The sequence below is a fragment of the Benincasa hispida genome, chromosome 1 (assembly GCF_027475165.1).
Source record: "Benincasa hispida cultivar pf3 chromosome 1, pf3_genome.v1.1, whole genome shotgun sequence".
Classification (NCBI taxonomy): Eukaryota; Viridiplantae; Streptophyta; class Magnoliopsida; order Cucurbitales; family Cucurbitaceae; genus Benincasa; species Benincasa hispida.
The window spans coordinates 52,698,858-52,712,972 of record NC_143478.1 but is presented as its reverse complement, the minus strand read 5'-3'; the positions used below and the strand labels follow the sequence as shown (position 1 = coordinate 52,712,972).

The 14,115-nt window shown below is 38.1% G+C and overlaps 1 protein-coding gene across 1 annotated transcript; it reads right to left on the bottom strand.

Moving 5' to 3' along the window:
- Positions 1–12,747: 12,747 nt before the first annotated feature.
- On the bottom strand, positions 12,748–13,406 carry LOC150038536 (uncharacterized). Its single transcript, XM_090313526.1, has 2 exons — positions 13,252–13,406; positions 12,748–13,075 (listed from the first exon to the last, which is right to left on the bottom strand). Exons 1-2 carry the CDS (start codon positions 13,404–13,406, stop codon positions 12,748–12,750), a joined length of 483 nt encoding a protein of 160 aa, XP_090169652.1.
- Between the last annotated feature and the right edge of the window lie 709 nt (positions 13,407–14,115).

Sequence of the window (14,115 nt, the reverse complement as noted above, 5' to 3'; positions counted from 1 at the left end):
TCCGAAAAGGATGAAAGTTGGATTTCTACAAGTGGAAGTCTGCTATGACTAAAAATTTGGACGAAGTTTGGTTCAAAAGATAATAATGAACCCTGGAAACACAATTTTATGCCTACGTGGACGAACTTTGGCACAAAGGGTAAAGAAAGAGACTAGAAAGGATGAACGTTGGCACAAAATGTCAAGAAAGAGTCTGAAATGGACAAACTTTGGGTTTCCACTTGTCGAAATGTGCTCCAAGTCCAGAGTTAGAAGAAGTTTCGTTCAAAAGACACTAATGAACCTTGAAAAGTAGTTTTGTACCAGTGGGCACGAACTTAGGCACAAAAGGTCGACAAAGAGTTCGAAAAGGACGAGCTTTGGATTTCTAAGTGGAAGTCTGCTATGACTAAAAATTTGGACGAAGTTTGGTTCAAAAGGTACTTATGAACCCTGAAAAGTGGTTTTGTACCATTGTGGACGAACTTAGGCACAAAAGGTCGAGAAAGAGTTCGAAAAGGATGAACTTTGGATTTCTACAAGTGGAAGTCTGCTATGACTAAAAATTTGGAAGAAGTTTGGTTCAAAAGATACTTATGAACTCTGCAGAAGGGTTTTTGTACCTTTGTCAACTTTGACACAAAAGGTTGAGAAAGAGTACGAACTTTGGGTTTCTACGCGTCAAAATGTGCTCTCAGTCCAAATTTGGTCGAAGTTTGGTTTAAAAGTTACTTATGAACTCTGGACAGAAGTTTAATACGTATATTGATGAACTTGGGACCAAAACGTCAAGAAAGAATCCATAAATGACAAACTTCAGGTTTTTACTTTTTGAAATGTGCTCAAAGTCAAAATTTGGACAAAGTTTTGTTCAAAAGATACTTATGAACCCTAGAAAGGAATTTTTTACCTATGTTGACGAACTTTGGCAGAAAGGGTAAAGAAAGTGACTGAAAAGGATGAACTTTGGGTTTCTACTTGTCGAAATGTACTCCAAGTCTATATTTGGAAGAAGTTTGGTTTAAAAGACACTTATGAACCCAAGAAAGTAGTTTTGTACCAGTGCGGACGAACTTAGGCACAAAAGGTCGAGAAACAGTCCGAAAAGGACGGACTTTGAATTTCTACAAGTGGAAGTCTACTATGACTAAAAATTTCGACGAAGTTTGGTTCAAAAGATACTTATGAACCCTGGAAAGACAATTTTGCACCTATGTGGACGAACTTTGGCACAAAGGGTAAAGAAAGAGACTAGAAAGAATGAACGTTGGCACCAAATGTCAAGAAAGAGTCTGAAAAGGACGAACTTTGGGTTTCTACTTGTCGAAATGTGCTTCAAGCCTAAATTTGGAAGAAGTTTGGTTCAAAAGATACTTATAAATTCTGGAGAAGGGTTTTTGTCCCTTTGTTGACGAACTTTGACACAAAAGGTCGAGAAAGAGTCTGGAAAGGACGAACTTTGAGCTTCTACGTGTCAAAATTTTCTCTCAGTTTAAATTTGGTCGAAGTTTGGTTTAGAAGTTACTTATGAACTCTAGACAGAAATTTAATACCTATATTGATGAACTTGGGACCAAAACGTCAAAAAAGAGTCTAAAATGACGAATTTAAGCTTTCTACTTTTCGAAATGTGCTCCAAGTCAAAATTTGGACAAAGTTTCGTTCAAAAGGTACTTATCAACCCTATAAAGGAATTTTGTACCTATGTGGACGAACTTTGGCACAAAGGGTAAAGAAAGTGACAGAAAAGGACGAACTTTGGGTTTCTACTTGTTGAAATGTGCTCCATGTCAGGATTTGGAAGAACTTTTGTTCGAAAGACACTTATGAACGCTGGAAAATAGTTTTGTACCAGTGTGGACGAACTTAGGCACACAAGGTCAAGAAAGAGTCGAAAAGGACGAACTTTGGATTTCTAGAAGTGGAAGTCTGCTGTGACTAAAAATTTAGACGAAGTTTTGTTCAAAATGTACTTATGAACCCTGAAAAGTAGTTTTATACCATTGTGGACAAACATAGGCACAAAAGGTCGAGAAAGAGTCCGGAAAGGACGAACTTTGGATTTCTACGAGTGAAATTCTGCTATGACTAAAAATTTGGACGAAGTTTAGTTCAAAAGGTACTTATGAACCCTAGAAAGACAATTTTGTACCTACGTGGATGAACTTTGGCACAAAGGGTAAAGAAAGAGACTAAAAAGAATGAACGTTGGCACAAAATGTCAAAGTGTCTGAAAAATACGAAATTTGGGTTTCTACTGGTCGAAATGTGCTTCAAGTCCAAATTTGGAAGAAGTTTGGTTCAAAAGATACTTTTGAACTCTGGAGAGGGGTATTTGTACCTTTGCAGACGAACTTTGACACAAAAGGTCGAGAAAGAGTCCGAAAAGGATGAACTTTGGGTTTCTACGTGTCAAAATGTGCCCTCAATCCAAATTTGGTCGAAGTTTGGTTTAAAAGTTACTTATGAACTCTGGACAGAAGTTTAATACCTATATTGATGAACTTGGGACTAAAATGTCAAGAAAGAGTCCAAAAATGACGAACTTCATGTTTCTACTTTTCGAAATGTTCTCCAAGTCAAAATTTGGACATAGTTTTGTTCAAAAGATACTTATGTACCCTAGAAAGGAATTTTGTACCTTTGTGGACGAACTTTGGCACAAAGTATAAAGAAAGTGACTGAAAATAACGAACTTTGGGTTTCTACTTGTCGCAATGTGCTCCAAGTCCAGATTTGGAAGAAGTTTGGTTCAAAAGACACTTGTGAACCCTGGAAAGTAGTTTTGTATCAATGCAGACGAACTTAGGCACACAAGGTCGAGAAAGAGTCCGAAAAGGACGAACTTTGGATTTCTACAAGTGGAAGTTTGCCATGACTAAAAATTTGGACGAAGTTTGGTTGAAAAGGTACTAGAAGCACATTTCTGTCTTTGAAAAGGTACTGAAAAGGACGAACTTAGGCTTTTTCTGTCTTTCTCGACCTTTTCGGACTCTTTCTCGACCTTTCCAGGGTTCATAAGTGTCTTTTGATCCAAAGTTCTTCCAAATTTGGACTAGAAGCACATTTCGACAATTAGAAACCCAAAGTTTGTCCTTTACAGTCTCTTTCTTTACCCTTTGTGCCAAAGTTCGCCCGTATAGGTACAAAATTCCGTTCTAGTTCATAAGTACCTTTTAAATTGTACGTTGATCAAATTTTGACTTGGAGCACATTTCGAAACGTAGAAACTTGAAGTTCGCCATTTTTGGACTCTTTCTCAACATTTTGGTCTTAGGTTCATCAATATCGGTACTAAACTTCTGACAAGAGTTCATAAGTAACTTTTAAATCGAACTTCATCCAAATTTGGATTTGGAGCACATTACGATAAGTAGAAACCCAAACTTCGTCATTTTTGGACTCTTTCTTGATCTTTTGGTCCAAAGTTCATCCATAGAGTTACAAAACTCTTATCCAGGGTTCATAAATAACTTTTAAACCAAACTACGATCAAATTTTTACAGAAAGCACATTTCGACACATAGAAACCCAAAGTTCGTCCTTTTCCAAATCTTTCCTAACCTTTTGAACCAAACTTCGTCGTAATTTGGACTCGAAGCACATTTCGACAAGTAGAAACCCAAAGTTCATCCTTTTCAGACTCTTTCTTGACATTTTGTGCCAAGGTTTATTCTTTCTAGTCTCATTCTTTACCCTTTGTGCAAAAGTTCGTCCACATAGGTACAAAAATGCTTTCCAGCGTTCATAATACCTTTTGAACCCAAGCTCGTCCAAATTTTTAAATACAGCAGACTTCGACATGTAGAATTTGAACCAAACTTCTTCCAAATTTGGACTTGAAACAAATTCTGACAATTAAAAACCCAAAGTTTGTCCTTTTCAGTCTCTTTCTTTAACCTCTATGCCAAAGTCGCCTGCATAGGTACAAAATCTCTTTCTGGAGTTCATAAGTACCTTTTGAACTATACTTTGACCAAATTTTGACTTGGAGCACATTTCAAAACGTATAAACCTGAAGTTCGCTATTTTTGGACTCTTTCTCGACGTTTTGGTCCCAGGTTCATCAATATAGGTACCAAATTTCTGACCAGAGTTCATAAGTAACTTTTAAAACAAACTTCGACCAAAATTGGATTGAGAGCACATTTTGACATGTAGAAACCTTTAAGTTCATCCTTTTCGGACTTTTTCTCGACCTTTTGTGTCAAAGTTCGTCCACGCACGTACAAAAACTCCTCTCCAGGGTTCATAAGTATCGTTTGAACAAAACTTCGTCCAAATTTGGACTTAGAGCCCATTGCGACAAGTAGAAACCCAAACTTCATCATTTTTGGACTCTTTCTTGACCTTTTTGTCGAAAGTTCATCCATAGAGTTACAAAACTCTTATCCAGGGTTCATAAATAACTTTTAAACCAAACTACGACCAAATTTTGGCTGAAAGCACATTTTCGACATGTTTCAAACCCAAAGTTCATCCTTTTCCAACTCTTTCTTGACCTTTTGTGTCAAAGTTCCTCCACACAGGTACAATACTCCTCTCCATGCTTCATAAGTATCTTTTGAGCCAAACTTCGTCCTAATTTGGTCTTGAAGAAAATTTCGACAAGTAGAAACCCGAAGTTCGTCCTTTTCAGACTCTTATTTGATATTTTGTGCCAATGTTCATCCTTTCTAGTCTCTTTCTTTACCATTTGTGCAAAAGTTCGTCCACATAAGTACAAAGATGCTTTCTAGGGTACATTAGTACCTTTTGAACCAAAGTTCATCCGAATTTTTAAATATAGCAGACTTCGACATGTAGAATTGTAAAGTTCGTCCTTTTCGGACTCTTTCTCGACCTTTTTTGTCTATATTCGTCCACATTGGTATAAAACTCCTTTCCAGGGTTCATAAGTGTCTTTTGAACCAAACATCTTCCAAATTTGGACTTGAAGAACATTTCGACAATTAGAAACCTAAAGTTTGTCCTTTTCAGTCTTTTTCTTTACCTTTTGTGCCAAAGTTCATCGGCATAGGTACAAAATCCCTTTCTAGTGTTCATCAGCACCTTTTGAACATACTTTGACCAAATTTTGACTTGGAGCACATTTCAAAACTTAGAAACCTGAAGTTCGCTATTTTTGGACTCTTTCTCGACGTTTTGGTCCCAAGTTCATCAATATAGGTACTAAACTTTTGACCAAAGTTCATAAGTAACTTTTAAACCAAACCTCGACAAAAAATGGACTGAGAGCATATTTTGACATGTATAAACCTTTAAGTTCATCCTTTTCAGACTCTTTCTCGACCTTTTGCGTCAAAGTTCATCCACGCACGTACAAAAACTCCTCTCTAGGGTTCATAAGTATCGTTTAAACAAAACTTCGTCCAAATTTGGACTTAGAGCCCATTGTGACAAGTAGAAACCCAAACTTCATCATTTTTAGACTCTTTCTTGACCTTTTGGTCCAAAGTTCATCCATAGAGGTACAAAACTCTTATCCAGAGTTCATAAATAACTTTTAAACCAAATTACGACAAAATTTTTACTGAAAGCACATTTCAACACGTAGAAACCCAAAGTTCGTCCTTTTCCAACTCTTTCTTGACCTTTTGTGTCAAAGTTCGTCCACATAGGTACAAAACTCCTCTCCAGTCTTCATAAGTATCTTTTCAACCAAACTTCGTCCTAATTTGGACTTGAAGCACATTTTGATAAGTAAAAACCCAAAGTTCGTCATTTTCAGAATCTTTCTTGACATTTTGTGCCAAGGTTCATCCTTTCTAGTCATTTTCTTTACCCTTTGTGAAAAATTTCATCCACATAGTTACAAAAATGCTTTCCTGGATTCATAAGTACCTTTTGAACCAAAGTTCGTCCAAATTTTTAAATATATCAGACTTCGACATTCAGAAATCAAAAGTTCGTCCTTTGCGGACTCTTTCTTGACCTTTTTTGTCTAAGTTCGTCTACACTGGTACAAAACTCCTTTCCAGGGTTCATAAGTGTCTTTTGAACCAAACTTCTTCCAAATTTGGACTTGAAGCACATTTCGACAATTAGAAATCGAAAGTTTGTCCCTTTCAGTCTCTTTCTTTACCCTTTGTGCCAAAGTTCGCCCGCATAGGTACAAAATCCCTTTCTGGTTTCATAAGTACCTTTTGAAATATACTTTGACCAAATTTTGACTTGGAGCACATTTCGAAACGTAGAAACCTGAAGTTCGCTATTTTTGGACTCTTTCTCGATGTTTTGGTCCCAGGTTCATCAATATAGGTACTAAACTTCTGACCAGAGTTCATAAGTATATTCTAAACCAAACTTCGACAAAATTTGGACTGCGAGCACATTTTGACACGTAGTAACCAAAAGTTCGTCCTTTTAGGATTTTTTCTCGACCTTTTGTGTTAAAGTTCGTCCACGTAGGTACAAAAACTCCTCTCCGGAGTTCATAAGTATCGTTTAAACAAAACTTCGTCCAAATTTGAACTTGGAGCACATTGCAACAAGTAGAAACCCAAAGTTCGTCATTTTTGGAGTCCTTCTTGACCTTTTGGTCCAAAGTTCATCCATAGTACAAAACTCTTATCCAGGGTTCATAAATAACTTTAAACCAAACTACGACCAAATTTTGACTGAAAGCACATTTCGACATGTAGAAACCCAAAGTTCGTCCTTTTCCGACTCTTTCTTGACCTTTTGTGTCAAAGTTCATCCACACAGGTACAAAACTCCTCTCCAGGTTCATAAGTATCTTTTGAACGAAACTTTGTCCTAATTTGGACTTGAATCATATTTTGACAAGTAAAAACCCAAAGTTCGTCCTTTTCAGACTCTTTCTTGATATTTTGTGCCAAAATTCATCCTTTCTAGTCTCTTTCTTTATACTTTGTGCAAAAGTTCGTCCACATAGGTACAAAAACGCTTTCCAGGGTTCATCAGTACCTTGTGAACCAAAGTTCTTCCAAATTTTTAAATATAGCAGACTTTGACACATAGAAATGCGAAGTTCGTTCTTTTCGGACTCTTTCTCGACCTTTTCTTTCTAACTTCGTCCACACTAGTACAAAACTACTTTCCAGGGTTCATAAGTGTTTGTCGAACCAAACTTCTTCCAAATTTGGACTTGAAGCACATTTCGACAAGTAGAAAACCAAAGTTTGTCCTTTTCAGTCTCTTTCTTTACCCTTTGTGCCAAAGTTCACCGGCATAGGTACAAAATTCCTTTCTAGGGTTCATAAGTACCTTTTGAACTATACTTTGACCAATTTTTGACTTGGAGCACACTTCGAAACGTAGAAACCTGAAGTTCGTCATTTTTGGACTCTTTCTCGATGTTTTGGACCCAGGTTCATCAATATAAGTACTAAACTTCTGGCCGAAGTTCATAAGTATCTTTTAAACCAACCTTCGTCCAAATTTGGACTGACAGCACATTTTGACACAAAGAAACCCAAAGTTCGTCATTTTTGGACTCTTTCTTAATCTTTTGGTCCAAAGTTCATCCATAGAGGTACAAAACTCTTATCCAGGGTTCATAAATAACTTTTAAACTAAATTACGACCAAATTTTCACTAAAAGCACATTTCGACAAGTAGAAACCCAAAGTTCGTCCTTTTCAGACACTTTCTTGACCTTTTGTGTCAAAGTTCGTCCACACAAGTATAAAACTCCTTTCCAGGCTTGATAAGTATGTTTTGAACCAAACTTCATCCTAGTTTGGACTTGAAGCACATTTCGACAAATAGAAATCCAAAGTTCGTCCTTTTCAGACACTTTCTTGACATTTTGTGCCAAGGTCCATCCTTTCTAGTCTCTTTCTTTTACCCTTTGTGCAAAAATTCGTCCATGTACAAAAATGCTTTCCAGGGTTCATAAGTACTTTTTGAACCAAAGTTTGTCTAAATTTTTAAATTAAGCAGACTTCGACGTATAGAAATCAAAAGTTCGTCCTTTTCGGACTCTTTCTCGACCTTTTCTGTCTAGGTTTGTCCACACTGGTACAAAACTCCGTTCCAAGGTTCATATGTATCTTTTGAACCAAACTTCTTCCAAATTTGGACTTGAAGCACATTTCAACAATTATAAACCCGAAGTTTGTCCTTTTCAGTCTCTTTCTTTACCCTTTGTGCCAAAGTTCGCCCGATAGGTACAAAATTCCTTTCAGGGTTCATAAGTACCTTTTGAGCTATACTTTGACCAAATTATGACTTGGAGCACATTTCGAAAAGTAGAAACTGGAAGTTCTCCATTTTTGGACTCTTTCTTAACGTTTTGGTCCCAGGTTTATCAGTATAACTTATGTTTAGAGATTATGAGTAACTTTTATACAAAACTTCGACAAAGTTTGGACTGAAAGCACATTTTGACACGTAGAAACAAAAAGTTCATACTTTCCAGACTCTTTCTCGACCTTTTGTGTCTAAGTTTCACCATGTAGGTACAAAAAATCCTCTCAATAGTTCATAAGTATCTTTTGAACAAAACTTCATCCAAATTTGGACTTAGAGCATATTGTGCCAAGTAGAAACCCAAATTTCGTCATTTTTGGACTCTTTCTTGACCTTTTGATCCAAAGTTCATCCATAGAGGTACGAAACACTTATCCAAGGTTCATAAATAACTTTTAAACCAAACTACGACCAAATTTTAACTGAAAGCATAATTTGACATGTAGAAACCCAAAGTTCGTCTTTTTCCAACTCTTTCTTGACCTAGGTACAAAACTCCTCTCAAGGCTTCATAAGTATCTTTTGCACCAAACTTCGTCTTAATTTGGACTTGAAGCACATTTCGACAACTATAAACCCAAAGTTTGTCCTTTTCAGACTCTTTCTTGACATTTTGTGCCAAGGTTCATCCTTTCTAGTCTCTTTCTTTATCCTTTGTGCAAAATTTCGTCCACATGGGTACAAAAATGCTTTCCTGGGTTCATAAGTATCTTTTGAACCAAAGTTTGTCCAAATTTTTAAATATAGCAGACTTCGACATGTAGAAATCCAAAGTTCGTCGTGTTCGGACTCTTTCTCGATCTTTTCTGTCTATGTTCGTCCACACTGGTACAAAACTCGTCTCCAGGTTTCATAAGTGTCTTTTGAACCAAACTTCTTCCAAATTTGGACTAGAAGCACATTTCGAAAATTAAAAACCCAGTTTGTTCTTTTCATTATCTTTCTTTACCATTTGTGCCAAAGTTTGCTTGCATAGGTACAAAGTTCCTTTCTAGGGTTCATAAGTACCTTTTGAATTATACTTTGACCAAATTATGACTTGGAGCACATTTCAAAATGTAGAAACCTGAAGTTCGCCATTTTTGAACTCTTTTTCGACGTTTTGGTCCCAGGTTCATAAATATAGGTACTTACTTCTGACCAAAGTTCATAAGTAACTTTTAAACGAAACTTCAACAAAATTTGGACTGAGATCACATTTTGACACGTAGAAACCCAAAGTTCGTCCTTTTCGGAATCTTTCTCGATCTTTTGTGTGAAAGTTCGTCTACGTAGGTACAAAAACTCCTTTCTGGAGTTCATAAGTATCGTTTGAACAAAACTTCGTCCAAATTTGGACTTTGAGAACATTGCGACAAGTAGAAACCCAAAGTTTGTAATTTTTGGATTCTTTCTTGACCTTTTGGTCCAAAGTTCATCCATAGAGGAACAAAACTCTTATCCAGGGTTCATAAATAACTTTTCAACCAAACTATGAGCAAGTTTTGACTGAGAGCACATTTCGACACGTAGAGACCCAAAGTTCGTCCTTTTCCAACTCTTTCTTGACCTTTTCTGTTAAAGTTCGTCCACATAGGAACAAAACTCCTCTCCAGGCTTCATAAGTATCATATGAACAAAACTTCGCCCAAATTTGGACTTGGAGCAGATTGCGACAAGTAGAAACCCAAAGGTCGTCATTTTTGGACTCTTTCTTGACCTTTTGGTCCAAAGTTCATCCACAGAGGTACAAAACTCTTATCCAGAGTTCATAAATAACTTTTAAACCAAACTACGATCAAATTTTGATTGAATGCACAATTGGACACGTAGAAACCCACAGTTCATCCTTTTCCAATTCTTTCTTCACCTTTTGTGTCAAAGTTCGTCCACACAGGTGCAAAACTCCTCTCTAGACCTAGGAAAGGACGTGACTGCAACAGTTATCAATCCTTTGGCTGAACACTTACTGCCTAATAACTTTTACGGAATAACTCTGATACCAAAATATATAACTCATAATACAGCGGAATGTCTTTAGGCCAAACATTTATTAATTCAGAAGCATAACATGTTTAGAGTCATTACAACACTAAATTCATAAGTCTCAAGCCCAAAAACCTTAGTCCCTATATGAACAACAGTAACATGTGTACAATATAACAGTAACCACCTAACAGATAGGTTACAATATCTTTATCCTTTAGTGGTAGAGCAGATGCAGAGCTATCTTCTGAGGATTTGACCACTACCTATGGGGGAAAAAGGAAAACATTTGAAAACGGGGTGAGCTTGCTAGCCCAGTGAGTGACTTAATAAAGATAATTGATTCTCATGCAAAATTTCAATAAAGAGTTTAACTGAAATATAAACTTTCTACAGTACTTGTCCTGCAGTATAAACATTTTCCAAGCATAAAACATATAAAGTTGTTTTAATCATAAAACATGTTTCTCAATTGAGAATAACCCCACTGTGGGTAAAAACAATCCCAACACCAACTGCTAGTCAAGAGAGAACCCTTTTGCTCAATCTCTGACTCTATCTACCTACGTGCACATGGCCATACTAAGTACCGTCATACCTTAAGTACTTCTGCTCAGATACCTTCTCAAATGTCCTTCAGTATCGAGCTACTAGGATACCTTCTCAAATGTCCTTCAATATCCGGTTGGTTTTGTACCTTCTCAAACGTCCTTTAGTACCAATAGATACCTTCTCAAATGTCCTTCAGTATCTAGTTGGGCGGATACCTTCTCAAATGTCCTTCGGTATCGCATTTTAAGTAAAACTAGTCATAAATGACTTTCTCTTTAAAGCATGTAAAGTACACATATAAAAACATGGCTTTAAAGATACTAACGCATGCTGGGTATATTTATATAAATAGCTTTTCAATAAACTTCCCACACCGTGCGTTTAGGCACTCACCTTGATCGCTTAGGAACTTTTCACTCTAGTAGTTCCTTTTCTACCTCGGGCTCCCTTTTTCACCCCTAGAATTCAGATTCAACTTACAGCTCAGATTACTTATAGTTCTAAACCTTATTTTGAGATACTTCCTTCTAAAAACATATTCATTGTCCTAGGAATCTTACCCTAAAATTTTAGCTCAGAACTCCTCGTGGTTTGGCTAAAATCTCAAAATCTCCAAGACTGGCCCAAGCTTATTCGACAGCCTGACCCTTTTATTTTCTTTCCAGTTTCCAGCCCGATCCCTTCGAGCTTTTTCTCTGGCAGCCCTACCCTGAAAACTAGACTTTGAGAACTTTCAGGTGGCTTTAGAATCACTCCAAACGCACGAGTAAATTAAGAGAACTCCTCGTCTCAAGTTGATGCTGCTTTCCAGACTTCACTGTCCAATGCGTCTCTTTGAAATTCTATGACCAACGCATGAATTTTTGCTTCAACGCAAGGTTTGCTCGACTCTCCCACTCTCTGGCTCTATTTATAGGCGTCCAAACCTTCTCCAAAATCGACACCACCTACTTGGCTACATGTCCAAGTGTATCTCCCTCACACTACCAACACATCTTTTTTATCAGCGCAATCTAAGTGTCTTTCTCCCATGTAGCCAATGCATGAGCTTCCAATCTGATGCCACCACCTCAAATTCTTAAGACTTAAGGCTTCCTCCCAAGAAGACACATGGTTTGATGATGTTTTCTAGGTGATCTCATTCTTTATATGCGTCCAACTTTTGGATGTTCAACGCATAGTCCATACTCAATGCATAGCCTATAACCAACGCATAGCAAGCCAATTCACTACCATCGCAATCCAACTCAGCCATTGCAAACCAACTTAGCCATCACAAACGCATAGGGTGACCGCCCATCCTCGACGCATGGCTCACTAGGTAGCATCGCACGGCTTGCTTGGCATGGGCGCATGGTGCTGGCATAGGCGCTAGTGACCGACGCATGGGCGTGCTGCATAGGCACTGGCCACTCGACGCATGGGTGTGCTACATAGGCTGACCGCTCGACGCATGGACGTGCTACATAGGCTGACAATCGCTCATTTGCTCGACCACATGAGCGTGCTCGACGCATGGACGTGCCCAGTGCATTGATGCTTGACAGAGTGCTTCGACACATGGGCATGGCCGTTTGACAGGGCGCGCGCTGCATAGACATGGCCGCTCGACACATGGCAGGGGCGCTTGGCTGGTCGCTCGACGCATTGGGCAAGGGCGCTGTGCATCGACCGCTTGACGCATGGGCTGCCTTCCAACGCATGCCTTGCCTACCCTTGTACCTTCCAATGCGTCACCTCCATCTTTCTTCCTTCAGCCGCATGCCATCACCAACAACCCTTCGAACGCATCAACACAACTTCTTCCAACGCATGGTCCCTTCCAACGTATTCCACACAAAATTCTATACTTAGCCAAATTTCCAAATTTTTCCCCAAAAGTCAAACTTCCAAATTTCCTCTTTTCTTCTAATTTTTCACCCTTTTCTCTATCATTACATACTAGTTTCCACATCAACCCACTCACCACACTGATCTCAATAGGAAATATATTCAAGTAGAGAAATTAGGATTCGGGGTTCACATACCTTCCCCTTATAAAAATTTCTTCCTCGAAATTTCGCTACAAGTTCGCCAATTAAACAACTGCGGATACTTGTTTTTTATTTGCTCTTTGGCTTCCCACGTTGCTTCTTCCGTGCTATGGTTTTGCCATAGTACCTTTACCAATGGGATTGTCTTATTCCTTAAGACCTGTTCCTTTCTGTCAAGAATCTCCACTGGCTCTTCCTCATAAGATAAATCCTCTCTCAACTGTATCGGTTGCTCAGGCAACACATGGGTAAGATCTGACATATACTTTCTAAGCATTGCCACATGAAACACATCATGAATACGAGATAACTTTGGAGGTAAATCCAATCTATATGCCATTAGGCCAATTCTTTCTATTATCTTGAAGGTCCAATATATCTCGGGCTTAATTTCCCTTTCCTACCAAACATGAGTATACCTTTCCACGAAGATAACTTAAGAAATATTTTATCACCAACTTCAAACTCTAATTCTCTTCTCCTCTTATCGGCGTAACTCTTTTACCTATCTTGAGCCGTCTTAAGACTATCTCTTATAATCTTAACGCTGTCTGATGTCTGTTGCACGAGTTCTGGACCTAGTAATTTCCTTTCACCGACTTCATCCCAACATATCGGAGTCCTATATGGCCTTCCGTATAATGCCTCATACGGTGCCATTCCGATACTTGAGTGGTAACTGTTGTTATACGTGAATTCGATTAATGACATATGCATATCCCAACTGCCTTTGAATTATAATATGCACGCTCTCAGCATGTCCTCTAATGTCTAGATTGTCCGCTCAAACTGACCATCTGTTTGTGGATGAAAAGCGATACTGAAATATAACTTGGTTCCCATAGCTAAGTAAACTAGGCCAAAACTTCGATGAAAATCTGGAGTCTCAATTTGATACAATTGAAACTGGAGCTCCAAACTGACTCACAACTCGATCAACATATAGCTTAACTAATTATTCTAGGATAAAAGTAACTTTAACAAGTAAAAACTTAGCTGTTTTTGTCAATCTATCCACAATTACCCATATACCATCATAGCTCGCTGGTGTCTTAGGTAATCCAAAAAGGAAATCCATCGTAATATGCTCCCATTTCCACTCTGGTACTGGGAGTGGATTAAGTAATCCTGCTAGCCTCTGTCTCTTCGGTTTAACTTGTTGACATATTAGACACTTGTCAACATACTTCGCTATTTCTATTTTCATACCAGGCCACCAAGGTACGCATACCCTTCCTTCTATTAGTAGCACTTTGTCGGCTCTTAATTGATAGTCCGTTCTCAATCCTTTACTTACTTCTTCAGCTAACTTCTGAAGATCGGAATCCTTTGATTGCTCAAGTAGAATATCTTCTACGAGAGTAGAACT